The sequence below is a fragment of the Gallus gallus genome, chromosome 15, assembly GCF_016699485.2.
Source record: "Gallus gallus isolate bGalGal1 chromosome 15, bGalGal1.mat.broiler.GRCg7b, whole genome shotgun sequence".
In the NCBI taxonomy this organism is placed as follows: Eukaryota; Metazoa; Chordata; class Aves; order Galliformes; family Phasianidae; genus Gallus; species Gallus gallus.
Window position 1 is genome coordinate 4530370 of NC_052546.1, and position 20707 is coordinate 4551076.

A 20707-nucleotide genomic window follows, 5' to 3' on the forward strand; every position below is an offset into this window, starting at 1 on the left:
CACACGTCCACGAAGCTCTTCCCGGGAAGCTCGAGAATGGAAGGAACCCAAAAGCCGGAAAAATGCCTCGGGCGCCGTTCCGTGCCCGGGCGGGCAGCACGGACCGCCCGCCCACAGCCACGCGCGGCCAAACGCACGCACCGATGTGCGCAGCGCCGTGCTCTGATTTTTTCTCGGAAACGCCTTAAGCGCCCTCCGGAGCCGCGGAGCCGCGTGACGGCCCGGCGTGCGCCGACCGTGCGAGCCGCGCAGCCCCGGGGCCGTGGGTTCGAACCCTCCGGCGCGGCGGCAGCTGCGAGCGGAACCAGCCGTGAGGCCGGAACGGACCGTCCGCACACAGCTGCAGCTTCCGCGCCGCTCGGCCCACGGGGGCGGACTCGCCCCGCCCCTCCCCGCCCCGCTCCGCTCCGCCGTACGGCCCCGCCGGGCCCGGGGCATAAAGCGGCGGCGGGCGGCGCGCTCTGCGAGCCATGGTCGCGGCCGGGCGCAGGGTGGCGGTGGGGCTGGGGGCGGTCGGGGCCGTTTGCCTGCTGCTGGGCGGCTGCCTGCTGCTGGCGGGGCCCGCCATCGTCAAGGAGCAGGTCCTCAAGGTTAGCGGGCCGGGGGCTGCGGTCGGCGGCGGTGGTTGCGCGGGGCTGGGCGTGCTGCTGTCAGCGCTGCTGTCAGCGTTGTTCGCCGTCCGGGCTCTGAGAGGACGATGAGAATCGCGCGCCGAAGCGGCTGCTTCAGGGCTGCTCTTCCAGCTTGCAGCATCCTTAAAATCTCAGCGGGGGTAAATCGAGGCTCGGGTGTTCTGTGCTCTGCTGCGGGACTGCCGGGGCTGCTCGGGACCGCGTTCCTCCTCAGCAGCGGCTGCGCTCAGCTGGCACTGATGGGTGATGGAGGAAGCTCTGGCTGCTCTTTGTTAACTGCATGGCAAGGCTCGTGCTTGTAGATGGCTCTCCCCGTTGCCAGTAACAGCGTGGGTGATCCGCTGCGGTGCTCGGATGGAGTCCTTGCCCCGTGCGTGGTGTGGTGTCTGAGAGTGAAGCACCAGAGCTGCCTCTGTGTGGGGGTTCCTGGCTGCTGGAAGGGGTCCTGCTGGGATGGCATTGGTCCCCTGTGGTTATGGCACAGAGCTGCGTGCTGAGCCCTCGGTGTGCTCAGTGAGCGCTGTGCAGAGCCCTGGGACCAGTGCTCAAATGCAGGAGGGGAGGAGATACAATGGAAAGGGCTCAAGGGTTGAGGTGAGAACAGGGAGGCTGCTCACCAATTACTGTCGTGAGCAAAAGAGTTCTAATTTGGGGCAGCTGCTGGGCTTTCCTCGCAGAGGGCCCTCTGCAGCCCCCCACTACCAAACCCTTATTGCATCAGCCCAATGTATGGCCTCATCCCCACGTTCACCCAAACCTTTCCCACTGCCCACAAGAGAGGGTCCCTCTGCCTCGGGGTTCCTCCAAGCTCGTGCCTACCCATGTCAACACCTAGAAATGCTCCCCTGGCACAGGAGGTGAATGACAGTGGCTGCATCCGTGTGTGCCCGTGTCTTGGTCAGGAACGAGCTTCTGCTGGAATGTGTGCCCTGGCAGTGCTGCTGGCTGTGCAGAGCCAGGCAGACCTTTGGCTTAAGCCAGAGTTGGGCTTTGTCCAGTCTGTTGGCCATGCAGAGCTGGTGCTGGCGCCTGTAGGACATCTGGTCGCACTGGTCATGCCATACTTCCCTTCTTTTGGGGAACTACCCGATTTAGCTACTTTCTAATGGATCTCAGTGAGGAGAAGCCTGACCCTCCTTTTTCCTCAGGACTCACTTCATCTCAAGTACGTGACCTTCTCATCTTCCACATGATCCGAGGGATCACAAATTCTTACGCAGCTTAAAGTCAAATGGAAGGCAAACAATGGAGTGATGTGCAGAGCCTTGCTGAGACTCCTGGGGCTGTGTTTGGAGCTGTGGGTATGAGGAGGAGCTGCTGGCAAGGCTTGGAAGGGCTGGAGGCTGGCTGGCCTTTGGCAGGCATTCATCACGTAACTCCATGTAGGATCTCTTGTTCTCAGTGCTTGCGTTGCTGTCTTTGGGGGAGACACGTGGTAACCCATTGCTTTCAGTTCTCCAGGAACTCAGCACAGTCAGGAGGTGTCAGACCACCCAGTGACCCTTTGTAGCCCATCTGAGTGAAAAATATCCTATTTTTATTTCAGACACATGCCGTGTTCGTGTTGACCTCCGTGTGGCTTGACTCCAAGGCTGCTCTGATCAGTGTATCTTATTCAGTGGTAGTTGTTACAGTTGGACTCGATAAGCTCAGTGGTCTTTTCCAACCTCAGCGACCCTGTGGCTCTGTGCAGGGCCTGGAGCTGCTGGGCTCCCATGGGAGGAGGCTCGGAAGGGCAGCGGGCAGTTGGGATGCGTGTTACATAAATGCGTGCGTTTGCAACGGGAAGTCCAGCAAAGCAGAACGAACAAGTAAAGGAAAGCAGATGTTGGTGTTCAGAGTCTGCTGGGTGCACGGGGAGAGGGCTACAAAACAATCCAAATGAAGTCTGGGTTGCTCTTGTCCCATAGTTGCTTCTTTGCCAGTGACCCTGCTGGCAGCTTTCTCCTTGTTCCTGCCATGGGGGTCAAAGCAAGCAGCTGTGGGGCTGAGCTGGAGCGGGATAATGCCTGCGTGCCTGTGCCGATTAGTGGATCAAACCCAGTTCTGAGCTGCGTTACTTAACTGCAGCAAGAGTTTGTGCTTGGCAGAGGAAGCAAAGATAATAGTGGAGTGCACCCAAAATAGGTGATTAAGAAGGAACAAGCTCTTGGTGTGCTGGTCTGTAAGGCAGCCCCCCAGGAGGCAGGGAGGGACTGGAGGCAGGTGGTCAGCTGCCGGCAGTGCAACTGGGCGGGGGGTGAGGGCTTGGGTAATGCCTGTGCTTCTGTGGGCTTCTCCTGGAAAAAGGGGCAGCAAAATGGAAAACTGCCGTGTGCTGCCTTCGACCTGCATTAAGACAGACGTGAATCGCTGCAGGAAGAAGCAAAAGCAACTTGGATGCAGTTTGGTTGACATCACTGCTCTCCTCATCTATTTTGGGATAACCCGAGAGCTGCATGGTCTGTAGTTGTAGCTATGGAGCTGCCATACCTGGCAAGCAAGTGGAAGCCTTGGGGATGGGCTTGTTTGTGCCAGGCGAGTCAAACCACCAGAGCTGTGAATAATTCAGTGTTGGCTTGTCTAGCACAGTGAAAGCCTCCAGCACTTCAAAACAGCTTTGAAACCTTGTGGGTAGGAGTCTGGCAAACTGAGTCTGAATAAATAAGCCTGCAGACATCCTGTGGCATGCACTTGATGCTTCTGCTTGCATAAGTTTGGAGTTCAGAACTGGCTCTGGTTCAGTTTACATAACGTGCTGTGTCCTCCAGAGATCCACTGCTGAAACGTCTGCCTTCAGTTAGGCCTGATATGGGAGGCAGGAGTGGATGTGCTCAGCCTCCAAGGCCAAGCAGCACATCTTCTTTCTCTTTCTTTGCAGAATGTGAGGATTGACCCCAGCAGCATCTCCTTCAACATGTGGAGGGACATCCCTGTTCCTTTTTATCTGACGGTGAACCTCTTTGAAGTGCAGAACCCCCAAGAGGTCCTCCAGGGAGCGAAGCCAAAGGTGAACCAGCGTGGACCGTATGTTTACAGGTCAGGTACTGCTTGTGGTCCAGCTGTGTGTGAGCTGCTGTGCTGCCTGCCAGGCTCTCAGCTGCCTTCTTTAGGAGGACAGCATGGCGTTAGCACAGCTGGCCTGAGTCTGGCATAGGATTTTAAAGCAATCCAAATGTGGTGTAATTGCTCTGATCTAACTAAAACCATCAGTAGGACCTTTGGCTGATGGGGCTGTGAGGCTGCTCAGTGCTTCAGTGTGAGCTGAGGAGCTTGGCCCTTTGCTGGGACCCACTGGATGTTGGTATAGTGGTGGGCAAGCGCCATCCTCAGAGTGGGCTTTAGTTTAATCTTCGCTGTGCATTTAGGAATTCAGCTCCAGAGCTGGAATCTCCTTGATATGAAGCTTCAGGCTTCCTGCACTGATCTAATAGCTATCTTCTATGATGGGATGCAGAATTTTCCTAACATGAATAATCTGGTCATGGGAACCAGTACAGAGCGCTGTGGCTTGGTTGGGTTCAACAACAGCAGGGCTTGATCTATTTGCCATGGCTAAGGATGGTGGCTGGAGCCCCTCCATGGACCTGGTGTGTGAAGTGATGGGAGATATTGAACTGAGCATGTGAAATTTACCAGTAAGTAACAGTATTTGACATGTTAGTGCCTACACATATAGGCAAGGTCAGGTCAGCAGCCTAAGCAAGCTCATGTGGGAAGATTACTGGTCTAATCCCAAAGCTGTTTGAGTAGTGTTGGGGGGAAACCTGGCACTATGTGTATGCCCTCATTTCCCCTGGTCTGCTGGTCACACCACAGAACCGTGTAGATTCTGTATGTTGTGATTGGATCACTCACTTGGCTTGAGGGAAAAGGCTTCACTTACACTAAGAATAAACAAAGGAGTAAAGCTTCTTAATGTCCTTATGTTTCTGTTGAGCAAGATTAGTGCCTTTCCCTATCGTGGACCATAAAATAGGCTCCACAATAAAGGACTTTGTTTCTGCTTGTGCATTGAGCTGCAGCTCCCCATGGAGCTGTAACTGGCTTGGGATGCTGGGGGCAACCTCGTGCTGCTGCAGAGCATTGCAGCTGGGCTCCCCAACAGCATGCAGCAAGCAGGAGCTGGGCAGTGCATTGAGGAGTGACCCAGAGAGGAGCAGCAGAGCCAGGATGCCATGTGGGGGTTGTGCTTCATGTGGGGCTGCCCAGGAGCCAGCAGGGAGCTCTGGGACAAATTGACATGGGTTTGACAGCAGAGCTTGTGCCATCTCGTTTGGTTTTCTCCCATTTTGGAGGTTGTTTTGGTGTGTGGGATGGTGTAGATTGACTTATCTGGGCATCTCTCTCAGAGATTGGCTTCTCAGTAGCTGTTCCACTGCCTCTCCTGCAGCCTGGTGCTCATTGCTGGAGTTGGCTCTCCTTCCTCTGCTCTTCAGCAGCAAGCCCAGGCCTGCCCTTGCTTCACAGACAATGCATTAGGCACCACATGGGTGAAGGTTCCCATGGTCTCTCCTGTCTCTTTGCAGAGAGTTCAAGTATAAGACAAACATCACTTTCCATGACAACGACACCGTCTCCTACCTGGAGTACCGGCAGCTCTTCTTCCGGCCAGACTTGTCCAACGGCACTGAAGATGAGTACATCGTGATGCCCAACATCTTGATGTTGGTAAGGGTTTGCTTCCCAGAGACGTGCTGGCTGGCAGGGATGGTGGTGATGCTCTGTGCTAACCTGAAGCTTCTTTTCTTGTCGGACTTGAATTCAATCAAGTCATGAGGTTAAGTTCACAGAGTGCAGTTCTCTGTGTGCCCATTATTATGTTGGGCTGCTACCTTTCCAGAATCAGAGTGATTAAAGGGGCTGGGCTCACATCTTCAACTCATCTGGGCTTTAACTGCGGAAATGAAACCTGTGACTGCTGCCACAAATTGCTTTCTTCCCAGCTGTGGGCTGAACGGTTCCTCATCTCAGGGGTTGGTTTCCTTCACAGGGAGCAGCTGTCATGATGGAAAACCTGCCTAGTTTTGTGAAGCTCTTGCTGAGCGGGGCCCTGGCTGGCCTGAAGCAGGAGGCCTTCATAAACCGGACAGTGGGGGAGATCTTGTGGGGCTATGAAGACCCTCTTTTAGACACCATAAATGCCCTTGTCCCTGGCCTGATCCCATACAAGGGGAAATTTGGCATATTTATAGAGGTGAGTAAACTGTTGGGAACCCTCAAGTCCCAAACATATTGCTTTTGTTATTGAAAGTGCAGACTGTCTCCTTCACAAACCGCTTGGAGCAGCCATGTGTAATTGATGGTGGTTGTGTAAGGCACCTTATATTTCTGCTTGAGGGGAAAACTACGTGTTGGAAGCTGTCTCTGGCAACCAAAATAAAACTTCAAAAGCTTACAGTACATGGATTACTCCTAGAGCTGATGAAGCATGCAAAGGTGCTAACATCCTGCAGTCTTTCTGTATGTAATGGATTACAGGTTAATTTCTTCTCTCTGCAGTTTAACAACACCAATTCTGGATTGTTCACAGTGAACACAGGCATGAAGAACATCAGTCAAGTTCATATGGTGGATTCATGGAATGGCTTGAAAAAGGTGAGCTTCAGGCAGCCAAACTCGAGTCAGTGCTTGATGTAGAGCAAGGTAAACTGAAAGCTCTGGGTACTGTTATATCAGCGGGTCAAAGGTTTGGAAGTGAGTTCATATGGGACTTTTCCCACAACTTCTGTTGAATGTCAGAGCAAAGTCAGAATGGCTGGAAGGCAGCCCAGTGGCAAGGAGTGTTCAGTTGAGCCCATCCTGAAGGCTCTCCAGCTTTGCTTTCCCCAGCTTCGGTGGATGGTGTGGCAGGGATGGAAGCCGACATCGAGCTGATAGCACTGAGCTCCTCTCTCTGCACCCGTCCCACAGGTGAACTACTGGCGGACCAATGAGTGCAACATGATCAATGGGACTGCAGGGGAGATGTGGCCACCGTATATGTCCCCAACATCGCTGGAGTTCTACAGCCCCGATGCCTGCAGGTGAGGCTGCAGCAGGCATGGAGCTGCAGTCCCTGTGCTGATGGCAGGAGATGCAGTGTGTGTCTTCTGCTCGCAGAGTACTGTGTGGTGATGCAGAGGGCTTGGGTTGAGTTCCTGTAGTTAAAGATTCTGCTACAGTTCAGTGCTGTAGTGTCAGAGTGTTGCAAAGAGTGTCGAGCTGTCTGCCTGCATTTTGTGATGTTCGTAAACACCTTCTGGATCACTGGGGAAGCCTAACTTATCTGTATTGAGAACCAGTCTAGATAAGATTTGGGAAGACGAAGGTTGGAAATAAGGGTTGTCAGAAGGAAATGCTGTTTGGCCACTGAGTTACTGCAGAAGTGATGCTGGGGGCTGTGCCGCTGCTCCTACACTGCTTCATTTTTGTTCATGCACAGCTGTGCCTATGTGATGCCCTGGCCTCAGCTGAGTGTGCAGAGGTTAAAGTACCTGCAGAGCCTGCCTTGCTCCTGTGGAAACACCCTGAAACTGGAAGGAGGGGAAGTGAGACAGCCAGATACAAAGCTCTGTCCCCAGCTGGGGAAAGATAATGGTGATTTCGGCTTTGCAGTTGCTGCAAAACAAACAAAGTGCTCTTGCTGAATAGAGAGCGGTGACCTCAGCCAATAAGCAGTCAGCTGAGCCCAGTATTAGTGCAGGAATTTCTCTACACAAGAGTCATCAGCAAATACCGAAATGACTCAGAGCCAAGGACTCGCAGAGAAGTTTACTGGTAGTCAAAGTTTAAATACACATACCTGTTTTTGTTGAACTATGGAGGTCTTGTAGAGAATGCAGTGTGTTTTTGGCAAGGTGTAAAATCAAGCAGGAAGCTTGGTTTCCTATGAGCCTTGCTGGAGGGTGAGCACAGCCCAGAAGTGTGCACATCACTGCTGTGCAGAAGGCAGCTGTAGCAATGGGCATCCCTCTTGGCTGGCTGGGCTGGCTGCATCCCCACGGGTCTTGCTTGAGTGTGAAGGAGCCAGCTTCCTTCCTGGAAACACGTATCTACTGATGTGTGCAGCATAAAGTCTCTGTTCTTTTACCTGGATTAAAATCTTGCTGCATAGTGTAGTTTGTAAGATAAAATTTTCCACTCCCCTGATGGCTGTGTGCTGGAAAACAGAGATTTAGCTGGTGTCCATCTGCTGTGACAGAGCACTTCTATCTCTGAGCCAGTGTTGGCACAAAGATGGCATTATCTCTGGGAGAGCAGCCACGGGGATTACTCCATGCCCTTAAACAAATCTATTCTGGATTCTGCAAACAGATTTATAAGCTTGTGTGGTTCCCTCCATAACTAGTCCTGACCAGCCCTGTATTTGTGCTTAAAACATGGAAAGCAAATGGCTTAGATACTCATTCCCAATCCAAAGCTCTGCTCAGACCGTTTATCTTGATCTCAAAGTCTAAGTTACATTGCAACTGCATCTTATCCAGTCAAGATAAGAGACTGTTTCTGCGCTGAGAACCTGCTGGCTAATCCTGATCTCTCTCCACCAAAACCCTTCCAGATCCATGACACTGGTGTACGAGCAGTCGGGGAAATTCAAGGGTGTGCCCACCTATCGCTTTGTGGCACCGAAAACTCTCTTTGCCAATGGCACAGATTATCCCCCCAACGAAGGCTTCTGTCCCTGCAGGCAATCTGGCATCCAGAACGTCAGCTCCTGCAGGCTGAGTGAGTCCTCCTGCAGTTCCCCTTTCCATACTGAAGTCTGAGGCAGGTGGGATGGGATTACCTGTCCAAAAACTTGCTCTGCTGCCTGGTGGGGGGGCTGGAAGACATCTCTGGGGTCTGTGTGCATTCCTATGAGCAAGGGGGAGAGAGTGGGGTAGCCATTGTGGCCAGAGCCCTCTGCTTGTTCATGGGATGGCTGAGGGCAGGATGGAACATCACCTTCCCCAGGCTGGGAGCTGGTTGTGTAACTGCCAAGCTAAACTTTGACTTTGGACAGTGAGTAGAGATCACTCGGGAGTGGGAATTCAGTCTTCAGTGTTCATCCGCAGACATGGGATAGATGAGTGTTTGGTGGTGTATGGGGTGAAGGTGGCTTAGATGTGGGATCCGAACCTTCCTGGTGCAACAAGCTGCTGGGGGAGAAGGATAGAAAAGTACGTTCAGAAAAAAAATCCTGCGATGGCTTAGAAATATCAACCTGTTCTCGGATGGATGAGCTTAAGTTGTCTCTGTTCTCATCCAGATGCACCAATGTTCATCTCCCACCCTCACTTCTACAATGCTGACCCAAGCCTGGTGGATGCTGTGGAAGGCCTGCACCCCAGCAGGGAGGAGCACGCGCTCTTCCTCGATGTGCACCCGGTGAGGGGCTGGGGGGGGGGGGGGCTGGCTGCCCCAGGGCTGGGCCTAGGCCATGTAGTGGGGCTGGGGAGCACCCTGGGGGGTGGGGGTGGCTGGTGGATCCTGCTTCCCCAGAGCTGGACCTAGGCTGGGCAGCACCTGGTGAGGGGCTGGGAGGTCTGAGCCCTGAGGGCTGAGCCCAGGCTGTGTGGTGGGGATGGGAGCATGCTGCCCTGCCTGCCAGCCCCATGCTGCTCTCCTGGTGCTGACTGGAGCAGGTTCCAGAGTGCAAAGTGGTGAGGACGTGTGCAGATAAACACCAAAGTCATAAACTAATTGAATAATTAGCTTAGCTTCTAGGGAATCGCAGGACTAATTGTAATCATAATTGTTTTGATAAGCGCGGTCATTTTCTTTCCACTGACTCAGGAAGGCCCGTGACACCAGGAGGTGTATCTGGCAGCAGCCCAGTTATGCCCCAGCTCTGTAAACATGTACGGCCATGAGAGTTGACTGGCCAAGTCTGAAGACCACTTTGTAGCTGGATGTGCTGCCACTGTTTTTGGGCTGGCTTTTTCCTCCATCCTGGCTAGCCCATCTGACTGGCTGCTTCTGCACTGCTGGCCTCGCTGCTGCACATCGTGCATGCCAAATGTAGGGATGATGTTGCTGCTCCAGTGCCATCTCAAGTCCTCTTTGTCTCTGCTGTTGAAGGGGAGAAAGCGTGGAGCTCTTCCCCCTGTGGCCCACTCTGCATGTGGCCATGAGTGGAACGTTTCCGGGTGTTCAGTGATGTTAGCTTGAGCAAGAAACCAATCCCCTCTTGAAGCAAGGCAAGATAAGCTTCTTACCCACACATTGGGTTCTCTGCTTTTCTTATCACATTTACGGAAATCTAATTAAGTTTATTACAGTATCGAAGCTCTTCTGATAACAGTACAATTCACTGTTATCTAGCCCAGCCTGCTGAGTACAAATATGGGCAATCCAACAAAAACACCCTGCCCTTAATGTGTCACAGAACTGCAGTGTCATGAGGAACCAATGCCAAAGGACCATCTTAGAAGTGTGGTGTTGTTCTCCATGTGTTTGTGATGCTGGGCAGTGATAGCTACGGATAGATAGTGCTAGTTATGTGAAGCGTTCCGTGTGCAGGAGCTTGTGTACTGGTGTATTCTCAAAGCTAGTGCAGATAGGTTCAACGACAGAAGAGGCCCATCAGGCTTAGAAACAGAAGCTTCTGTTAAAACACCCTGCCCAGGGAATCACCTGCAGGTTGTGAGTACTATGCGGTAACTTTAAACTTGCCTGGGTTTGGTCCCACAAACCTTGTGAAACATAAAGCACCTCCCCATGTTCATGCGTGGGCATTACACATGTGAGCAGTCATCCTCAGAGCCTGGGGAGCAGCGTGGGGTTGACCAGTGCTGGTACACTGGTGGAAACCCAGCCTTACTGCTGGCCATGCGTGGTGGATCTCTGAGTGACCCAATTCATTGCATTGGGAAGGTGTTACCCGGAGCAGCTGGGGAGGAAAGTGGAGAGCCAATTTTCTGCAGAGCTCTCATGGTATGTGTGAGCTGTACTGATGAACTGGTTGGTCTCTTCCTATGCAGGTGACAGGCATCCCCATGAACTGCTCCATCAAGCTCCAGCTGAACCAGTACATGAAGCAGGTGTCTGGTATCCTGTAAGTGATTCACTGCTACAAGTGGCTCTCTTCATCCAGCAGGGAGTGCTGCTGGCTCCGGGGTCCCTGCAGAGCTCACCCTGACAGACGAGATAGCTTTAATGTTAGCAATGTCACCATTGCAGCAGCCAGCTGGCTGATGTGTAGGGTCAGCTGTTCCAGTGACCTCCAGATGCCGTCCCCTGGCAGTGCTCTGTGCCTGCCTGTTGGCTCAGCTCTTGCAGTGCTTCATGCACCTGACAGTGCAGTTGAAATACAAATGCTGGCTCTGTTGTGCACGCTGGCAGACAACCCCTGTGCTCTGAGCTTGGCAGTACTGCCCTGCAGTGCTGTGCAGATGACTGGGACGTCTCAGATCTGCGTGAGTTCAACATTCCGGTTCACTGAGTTAATGTACCTGGAGCCCAGATCTGGGATGGCAATTTTTGCTGTCATTGGGTAATTAAATTCAAACGGAGGTGTTGGTACTGCTTTTGCATAGAAGGCCCAAGGTGAACCCTGGTCCCTGGAGGGGAGGGAGCTCCCTGAAGCAGCAGGAATTGCCACCTTCTTGCATCAGTGTCCCGGCCACTGCTGGTCTGCCAGACACTTCCCATTAGGAAGAATTGCAGCAGTAGCTGTGGTCTGATGAACTGGGAATCTAAATGCATATTTCTTTTCCACCCCCACAGTCAAACAGGGAAGATTCAGCCTGTGGTGATGCCGCTGCTGTGGTTTGCAGAGGTGAGCTGCCTTCCTTGACCGAATTCTGAAGAGTGTCTCATGCAGGAAGGGGGAAACTGCAGTGCTGGGGAAACTCCACTTTGAATAAGGCCTTAAGCCAGCCAGACCGAGCAGCCAACAGAAGGCTTTGTACTGCTTGGCTGCATGATTAATCCTTCTGAGCCGAACAAACCCTGCACTACACTTGGCAGACCTCTGGCTCTGACCTAGATGTGGGGTTAAACAGAACCCAGAGCAGTGCTGCCAGCATCTGCATGCTAACGTGTGCCAGGGAGTGCAGTCCTACAGCTGTGTGCATGTCCAGCTGTTTGGTAGCCTGCCTCTGACCTAAAGTCCTCAATGCACAGTGGGAGATGAGTTGCATGAATGGTCTATCACAGCTCTGGATGAAGGAGATGCCTGTCACAACTTTGCTTTCTTGGGCAGAGTGGATACATTGATGGCTCAGTCCTATCGCAGTTTTACACCAACCTGGTGCTGATCCCATCCATCCTAGACTACCTGCAGTACATCTTCCTTGGGCTCAGCGTCCCGCTCATCATCTCAGCTGCACTCGTGATGATGAGTCAGGTAAGAACGTGCAGATATCAAATGGGAAGTGCTGTTAGTCAAATCACATTTAATCAGATGACAGAGATTGGGCTGACAATCTAACACTCCTGATGAAGCATTGGCTGATACCATGATTCTGTCACAACCTAAAGCAGAGCCATGTCCTAATGACACCAGTAGGTAACAGCAGGACTTCCTCAGCCATCAAGAAATTGGGCTGCAAATCAATGTTATAGAAGCAATTCTGATCATCTTGGTGCACAGCAGTGACCAAAGCAGGTTCTCACGGGAGGAAGCATTTCTCAGCTCATCCAACTAACGAACAACCCTGGCTCATCGATCTCATTTCCATGTAAGGCATCAGGTCTGTGCCATCACCCAGAAACTCATTTATTTCTCTGCAAGTGCAGCTGTTCCAAATAGCTGTGGGAGTCAGGCCTGCAGGGATCTGTGGGTGAGAAGCCCCAACCTCTGAGGGCTGCAGGGAGCTGGCAGTGGGTGGGAGCAGTGCAGAGGCCTGGCTGCCCCGTCCATCTGAGTTTAAGGCTGTGGGGACGACATAAAACAGCTCAGGCACTCAGTGGTGATCTGTCTCCGGCTGCAAAACACTCATCTGATAAGAGCTAAAGCTTTTAGAGACTTAGCATTGAAGTAGAGATCTAGCTCCCTAACCTATATCAAAGCAAGCTTATTGAGCTTGGCGTTACAGCCAGATGGCTTGAGCAGGCTCTAAAGCTGCAGATAAGAAGAGGCTGCTTGTGGGGATGAAAAGGCAGTGAAGAGGATGAGTGGGCTGAAGTGAGAGCACGGGTGAGAGGCTGCTTCTGCTCAACCTATAGCTACCCTTACTGAGATGCTAATACCAGCCCAATTTAAATAGCTCTAGAGTTTTCCAAGTACCGCATAATTGGATTTCTACCAAGCCTACAACTGCTTAATTGACTTAAACACATGATCCCAAATCCCCTTGTTCTTCCCTGTGCTACCTGGCAGTGGGGGAGCAGTGTGAGGTAGTGGGGCTCAGTGCTGACCCTTGCAGTGTTCCCAGGGCAGCTGAGCTCTGAGTGTGCCCACCCTCACTGCTCCAGCAACTGCAGGCAGCTGCAGGCTTCATCGTACTGTGCAGCACCAGTGCGTCCCAGCACATGTTGGTGTTTCCTGGGTGGCTGTGTCTGAGAGCTTGGGCTGCCATTTCCTCGCCCTGCTTTGTGCAGGCTTCAGTTCCCAGTATCAAAGCCATGCTGGAAAGGGGTAGGAGAAAAGCTGCCTTCTCTGTTCACTTGAATCATCTGATCAGCTGCTTTTGAAATGTCCCGAACCCGGGCATGAGACAGCTGCATCTGGGTGCTCAGCCAGAGCCTCACCAAGTGCTAGAACTGAAATAAACCACGGGAAGCATCTGACTACCTGAAAAGTGAATCAATAGCCCTAATGGCTTTATAAATCTCGGAGGAAGCCATGCAACGACACATTAAATTCTGTGCCTAATGAACAGATAAGAGCTTGTAAACTGGAAGACAGCAATTTGCAGCCAAGGTGTGTTCCTCGATCAAAGTGTTGCTGATCTAGTGATGATTGCTAATCACACCCATTCCTCTCTCTGGAGGCCACAGGCGATGTCTGAGGGGCATTGTCCACACCTTCACGTGTCTGGCAGCGTGAAGCTCTTGCTTAACCTATGCCTTCCTGGTCTGTCTTGCATACCTCTGGCTTCCAGAGGGAGCAGTGGGCCATCAAACCAGTCCAGATGAGGTGCTGTGAAACACTCAAATCTTAGTCTAGTTTACATAAGAGCCAGTTTAGAATGTGTCTGTTGGTTCCACAGTTCCAAAAACATGCATGCCTCCTGTTTGGGTACAGCGTATGCCTAAACACAGTGTTAGGGCTCTCTGCTAATGCAGCTCAAAGCATGTGTAAGAAGACATTTAATGTGCAAACAGACCATTTTGAAACTGGCTCGGTGCTGATTGAAATCTTAAATAGGGTTTAGCTTAACCTAAATCTTGAAATCTTCCTTAATAGCTAGATTGTAGTTAAACAGTGATTGAAACTTCTTTAAAATCACCTCCTAAAACTGGACCCTCGTGCAATTCGTGTCGAAGTGCGCCATAAACGAGCCTGATTATCTTCTAGGAGAAATGCTCTTTATTTTGGAGTAGCAATAAAAAGAACTCAGACAGTAATAAGGCCGCCCAGGCCCCCCCTGCCGGAAAGCTGCCTCCGGTTAAGGTGTTGCGGGAAGCCAGACTGTAGGTGGGTACCCAGCCAAGGTAACACGTTCTTCTCTCATCCGGCGTTGATTGAACTTTGCTAAAAACCAATCAAATGGAAATGCTTGCTGTCCGTGTGTACTGGAGGATGCGTCCTCTTGGCAGCCTTTGACGCAGCCACGTTGTCTCCTGGCTTTATTTGGGACGATTTAGCTGTGTTAGTGCTAGCGCTTAACCAGGCTGTGAGAACACGCTCTTATTGCTGCTCCCTGCCTACCTGGTCTAATGGTATCAGCAAGGATTGGGGTAAAACGTAGGCGTGGTGTGAGGAGCTGCTTTTCTCACCTCTCCCCCCTGTGAGAGTTCGAGAGCTGCAGGTAAGTTTTCAGAGGGCCAAGCAGGGGATAACATGCACCCTGCTGGTGTGTTTTGCTTCCCTGCAAGGGCTTTCGGTGGGGAATATGATTCTTCAAATATCTGGGTTTGTATTACAGAAACACAAAATCACAGAATCATTGGAGTTGGAAGGGAGCTGTGGAGGTCATCTCCTGCAACCCCTCTGTTCAAGCAGGGTCACCTAGGCCTGCTTGCTCAGGTCCATGTCCGGGTGGCTCTTGAATCCCCAAGGATGGAGGTTCCCCCACTTCTGTGTGCAACCTGACCCAGTGCTTGGGCACAGGGTTTTTTTTTTTTAAAAAGAAGAAATTAAAAAAAAAAAAAAAAGCATTTTCTGAGCTTCAGATCACAGCTGTGTTTCAGTTCGTGCCCATTGCCCCTTGTCCTGTCCCTGAACACCACTGAGAAGAGCATCGCTCTTTTGGGGTTTTACACTCTTCCTTCAGCCACTGAAATAAAGTAAGATCTCCCCGAGCCTTCTCCACTCCAGGCTGTATGGCTTCTTGGCCTCTCCTGTGAGATGCTACAGTCCTGTAATCATCTCGATAGTCCTGCTTTGGGCTCTGCAGTAGATCCACGTCTCTGTGGTGCTGGGGAGCCCAGAACAACTTGGAAACGGTACTTCAGGACTACAGCAGTGCTGAGCGGGGGGGGAAGGATCACCTTGAGCTGCTGGCAGTGCTTCATCTAACGCAGCCCATGGCTGCTGCTCCGCACCTGCAGGACTTTGCACTTCTCCTTGCTGCTCCTGTTGTCCGTTTCTGCAGCCTGTCGAGGTCCCTCGGGGTGGCTGTGTGACCCTGTGGCGTATCAGCCGCTGCTCCCAGCTTTGTGTCACCTGCTAGTTGCTGAGGTTGCACTCCGCCCCCATCATCTAGATCATTAATAAAGATGTTAGGTGTTAAACAGGGCTGGATCCAGCAGTGATGCCTGGGGTATGCTACTCGTTCCTGCTTTCCAGTAACTTTGGGCCACTGGGCAGTACAATCTATGAGTATCACATAGGAGATGGCATCAAAAGCCTTACTGGAGTCAAAGTTGGCAATATCCACAGCTCTGCCCTCACCTACCAAGCTGCTAATCATCACACAAAGTTATCACGTTGGTCAAAGGTGACTTTTCCTTGGTGAATCCGTGCTGACTGCCCCTGATGACTTTGTCCTTAGCGTGCCTGGAAATAGTTCCCAGTGCTTCCCAGGGATTGAGGTGGGGCTGCCTGGCCTGTAGTCCCCTTCTCTCGAAGATAGGTGCTGCTTTTTTGCCTGTTTGCTTGGCCAGGAGCAACTCATTCATCCAGGCAGGCCTCCTGGTTTTGTCTGTGTCCATGATAAGACCCTGTCTGTGTCACAGAACTGTTTGAGTTGGAAGGGACCCTTAAAGATCATCTATTTCAACTCACTCGCAATGAATAGGGGCACCTACAGCTAGAAACAGGGACTTGTACAGCTAGGAGGTGTGTGGGGCCGTGCAGCCTGCTGACTTACCACAGCTCCTCCGCCCGGGGACACGGCTCTACAGACCGGGTGTTCCTGGGGTGCTACAAGGACTGGTGGGCAGGACCAGAGATAATGTTCTGTTGGGGTAGGAGATGTAGAAGCATTCAGTTTGAGACTCTGTCAGGAAAGGATTCCTGGCCGTGCAGAAATCCAGGGCGCTGGGGACATGAGTACTGAGCATGACGCATGCTGTATGGTCTGTGCTGCAGGGTCGTAACCTCTGCCCTCTCCTCTCCAGAAGTCCTCCAAGGAGAAGCACCCACACGACCCCACCACGCAGAGCCCCCCACCCCAGCCCTCCGAGACCACACCGCTCCTCCAGGACACCGGCACACAGAGCCAGGACACCGCCGAGGCCTGAGCTTGGGATGGGAACTGCTTCAGATCACCACCAGTCTCCAGAAGGGGACGTGTCCTGGGCAGCCCCGTGGAGGCACAGCAAGCGCACGGCCAGGAAGGCCTTGTCCAGGAACCCAAAATGCAGTGTGTGTGGGGCCTCGGCCAGACTGCGCTCATCGCGGCCTTCTCCCCTGTGGGCAGGCAGGACTGGAAGCAGCTGCTGGCTCATCTGTCGTTCTGCAATGTAAAACTGCCTATTGCCAGGAATAAAAGGCACTTTAATAGGAGCCCTTAGAATAAATAAGGTTTGTATATGTAGCACTGGTGGGATTTAGTGATCTTTTTTAAAGCCACTGTTCATCTCGCATGACCAGGCCTTGCTATCCTGAAGCCACTTAAGGGTTTTATTGCCACTTGATGTGACCAAACTATGCCGCAAATCAATTCTGAGTGCTGTCACGGCAGTGATGTTTCTCCTAGAGGCTCTCCAGGGCACCTGGAGCCTGCCCAGGCTTGCTCCTGCCTTTGCATGTCTTATTCTGTGTCGTGACCTTGAGCTCCAGTGATTCCCTTCCAGACCCTTTTCACTCCAGCCAGCCGGATCCCTCCTTGCTTTTGGTGACTGACCCCCAGGCCGTGCCAAAATCTCTTTGGTGTATCCATCTTTCCACATAAATCCTGCTGGAACAGGTGTCTGCCCCTGCTCTGCAGCCCCACCAGCACTCGGTTAATGTTGATGAAGATACTCGTGCCTTTGGATGGAGGAAGCTGTGTGGGACAATGGCAATCACGATGGCTTTAGTAGGATTTGGAGCAGCTACTCCATATTTCTGAAATGGGGCCTTGTGGGACGTTGGGCTGGGTGTTAACTGGGGTGGGTGGGCTGCTGGGGCCACTCTGTGGTGGGAAGGAATCTGCTACATCAGCCTTCAGTGCTCCCAGTCAGGAGTCAGGGATGCCAAAGGGACCCGTGCTGGTGCAAACACGGCAGGGCAGGCCCTGCTCTCTCCTGTGTAGCAGAGGATGTGCACATCGTGAGGCACGGATACTGTTGTGAATGGAAACCACTGCAGCTGTTCAGCGCCTGGTGACCTTTCAGTGGGGTGAGCAATGCTCTTCCTCTCTCACCTCCGTCCCACTTACTAGGTGGGAAGAGAACGGGAGTTGAAACCAACGCCGTGGGCCGTGCTGGTGCATTCCTAACTAGCCATGTCCCCACTGGCCACGTCCCCAGTCCTGCAGCAGGGCTTGGGCTGATGTGCCCCAGGACAGCTGTGCTGTAGCCCAGGTGACAGAGTGGGATGGTAACAGCTACCCAGAACCTGGCCCACAAGCAGAACTTGCCTGGAGCATTTCCATGGCACAAGTGCTAGCTGCTGTTGCACAGGTGTAGGGAAAATGCTGCCTCATGGCCTGAAGCCCTGATTGAGCACCTGGTGGGAAGGCAGGGCCAACCCAGGGGAGCTCAGGTGCGTGCAGTGTGCCTGATTGACCGGGAGGGGTGGAGCCAGGATCCAGGCCTTCCCAGCGCTCAGTTAAGGGTTGGCAGTTGACACGAGGACATTTTGCTGCAGATCTCTACTTGCCAGAAGCCTTCCAAAGGTAAGTAGATTTTTTTTTCCTTTGTTTCTGCATCTGTGGCTGCTGTGTTTGGGCTTGTTCTCATTTGCTGCGGTTTAGGATTGTGTCGCTCTGCTATTATCGCTATGCTTTCCATCACGTTACAGCTTTACAACACCTAAGGCAAATAAGCTGTTGGGAAGAACGCGCTGTGGGAGTTCTCCTAAATACAGCTTTGCACCTCGCACTGCTGTGTTGTGCCGTCCCGGCCGGGCGCTGCTGGGGCCGCTGTTCTGCGGCGCGGCCGCCTGGGGGCGCTGTGGTGCCGCAGAGGCGTCGGGCTGGAGGGAGCCCTGCAGTCACCGCGATGGGAAGGGCCGCGAGGTCCCCCCGCCCGCCGCCGTGTCCCTCAGGTACTGTGTGGGACGGAGGGTCCTGGAACCCCGGGCAGTAGGCGCCAGGAGGGGACTGAGTGATGTCAGAACCCGGATTGCCTTGTGTTTGGCCGCAGTGAATCTGTCCAGGTGGAAAGCAGCTGGAGGGCAGACAATCTGCTCACGGGGGGTTTGGAAGAGAGCCCGAGATACTTCTCGCCTGGGCGCTGCGGGTTTGCCTGTGCTCCCGTGTCGGTTGGTTATAATCCTGCTCGGAGCAGGGCTCTGCTGTGTCATACTGGTGCAAACCTTGATCCCGGCCAGGTGCGTGCAGCTGAAACCAGCATCCCTGCCCCCAGCAAGCTGGGGATCCAGCGGGGACCACCCTGTAGGCTGTGCGTGGGGCTGACCCCGCATTGAGCCCTTCCTCAGGCTGACACCGAGCAGAAGGCAGTGCTGGCACGTGCTGTGCGTGGCGGCACTGCTCCTCAGCCGCCCTCCGTGCCGGGCCTGCACCGCCCTGCCGTCCCACAGCTCTGTCCTCGTCCCCTCCTGCAGCGCCGCGTGTTGAGCTGTGGGCGCACAAAGCGAGCAGAGGCTGCAGGGCTTTGGCAAAGAAGTCCGCTCCCAAGTGCGTGTTGGATGGCAGCGCTCAGCTCTGCAGTGGGTGATACCCGTGGGGGGGTCCCGTGGGGTGGTGACGTGCGGTGGCACGGAGCCAGGACCCCCCCCCCCCCCGTGCTCAGTGGCTCCCAGGGAGCTCTCATTTTCTGGAATAAGGGAAACAATTCCTAAAAACGAGCAGTAGGATGGAAAACTGATAGCGGATGGTGATATCAGCCCCCTGAGGGAGAAGGTTTGGTCTCTCAGCCCGTGGCTCCTGGGGGTTTGCACGCAGCGCTATTTTGGAGGGATTGAAAACCAAAAAGGTTTATTTCTTTTCCTTTGCTAAGCTCCTCATCTTCCCGGAGGCCGCAGGCGTGCTGCTGATGGCACGGGCTGCGCTTTGGGGGCGTGCGGTGTCTGCAGGATTTGGGGGGCTGCGCCTCGCTCTGCTGCTGCCGCTTCGAGGGCCGGCGCTGCCCCCGGCTGCTGGCGGTGGTTCTGTGCTGGCAGTCCTCCCCGTCTCCACTGTGGGGCTCTGTGGCTGCTGCTGAGTGCCATTTCTGGGCTGCCAGGCTCAGCGTGGAGCAGAACGTGTTGCTTGTGCCTGCGCTGCTCTGTTAACGAGCCAGGACGCGTACACCACCGCGCTGCTTCCTGCCTTTTCCATCCAGACCAATTTCTGGATGAGGTCTTATGGAGGAAGAAGGCCGTGCTGCAGCTGATGCTTCACCTCGTGCCCACAAGTCTGAGTTGGAGCTGTGGGTTGCAGCATCCTGCTGCTCACAGCATGGAGCATGGGATACTGCGTGGTGATGGTGGGCAGCTGAGCTTTGCAGCTGAGTTTCCAGGGAAGGAATTTCCAGCAACTGCAGCTCTCTTCCCCAAAGACAGCATTTCAAGGAATTTCCCTCTCTCCCCCCCCCACCCTCCCTTTGCTGGAGACTTCCTCTGCTTTTCCAAGTAAGCCTTTGGCTTGCGGCCACGTGTGTGGAAACTGGAGCAGAGCGGATCCATGGGAACGCAGGGCTGCAGCTGGTGCTGGCAGGTCCTCAGTGCACAGCTCCTATCTGCACCGAGTGCCCCGAGCCCAGGCACTGAGCTGCTCTGCATCCCTTGGGAGCACTGCTTTCCCGGAGTGCTGAATGTCACGAGGAGCGGTGAAGGGACCTTTGGTGTCAATAAAAATAAAGGATTAGGAATTTTTGTTTGTTTTTGGAGCTCTATTCCAGCAAATCGCAGTTCCCAGTGTTGCCGTAAACTCAGCCCCCTGGTTTTATCCTTCCAAACTGGGGTAGCTCTGTGTCTGGATGCACCCTGGAGCAGTGTAGGGAATGCAGGCTGCTGTTGGTTGGCTTTCTGTGAAAACTTTCAGCATTACAAGTTTCACGTGGCACTGATTGGCTTTCCGAGTGCCTCCCATGCATTCTCTTCTCCTGTCTCACCAGGGCCTCGCGTGATGCTTTGGAGAGCCCACATCCCAGCGTGTGGTGCTGTGCCATTTCTTCTTGCAAGTTAATTAAGTTGGCACAGATTAAATATTAAAAATGCTGCTCTCTGTTGTTTTCCCCCTTCCAGGGTGGCGGCTCTGCAGTGCTGCTGCCTCTGACTCTGGGACTTAAGGATGAGAGTGCCGTGGTTCCCTGTGTGCAAAATGGCACTGCAAACAATTGGTGCCAATGGGAGCTGCTGATAGCAGTGCTGGGCTCTGCTCCTCAGGGTGCACCCAGCGGGAGCTGACCCAGAATTAAAGCTGTGTAACTCACCTCTGGGCCCTCTCCTGAATCCCTGAAGTGTGAGGTTTAGGATCCGTCATACGAACTTC

At 53.3% G+C, this 20707-nt stretch overlaps 1 protein-coding gene across 5 annotated transcripts; it reads left to right on the top strand.

Annotated features, from left to right (window-relative positions):
* Positions 1-465: 465 nt before the first annotated feature.
* On the top strand, positions 466-16663 carry SCARB1 (scavenger receptor class B member 1). 5 transcript variants are annotated; one of them, XM_015275627.4, is made up of 13 exons: positions 466-590; positions 1781-1929; positions 3493-3650; positions 5141-5282; positions 5605-5808; positions 6114-6209; positions 6525-6637; positions 8152-8318; positions 8842-8960; positions 10556-10629; positions 11301-11352; positions 11779-11922; positions 16245-16663. In XM_015275627.4, the coding sequence occupies exons 2-13, from the start codon at positions 1864-1866 to the stop codon at positions 16365-16367; spliced, it is 1458 nt and encodes a 485-aa protein (XP_015131113.1). In that variant the 5' UTR covers positions 466-590; positions 1781-1863; the 3' UTR covers positions 16368-16663. The 5 variants fall into 5 exon arrangements, with proteins under 5 accessions (XP_015131113.1, XP_015131110.1, XP_015131111.1 ...); XM_015275624.4 differs by lacking the exon at positions 1781-1929 and adding an exon at positions 14038-14157 and having other exon boundaries at positions 16245-16274; XM_015275625.3 differs by lacking the exons at positions 1781-1929; positions 16245-16663 and adding exons at positions 14038-14157; positions 14609-14804.
* The last annotated feature ends 4044 nt before the right edge of the window (positions 16664-20707 follow it).

Excerpts from the sequence above, each read along its gene's own strand:
- SCARB1 (XM_415106.6), top strand. The coding sequence starts at position 471 with ATGGTCGCGGCCGGGCGCAGGGTGGCGGTGGGGCTGGGGGCGGTCGGG. Across the intron at positions 8,961-10,555 it reads TCTTCCTCGATGTGCACCCG|GTGACAGGCATCCCCATGAA; the intron begins GTGAGGGGCTGG and ends CTTCCTATGCAG. Across the intron at positions 11,353-11,778 it reads CGCTGCTGTGGTTTGCAGAG|AGTGGATACATTGATGGCTC; the intron begins GTGAGCTGCCTT and ends TTTCTTGGGCAG.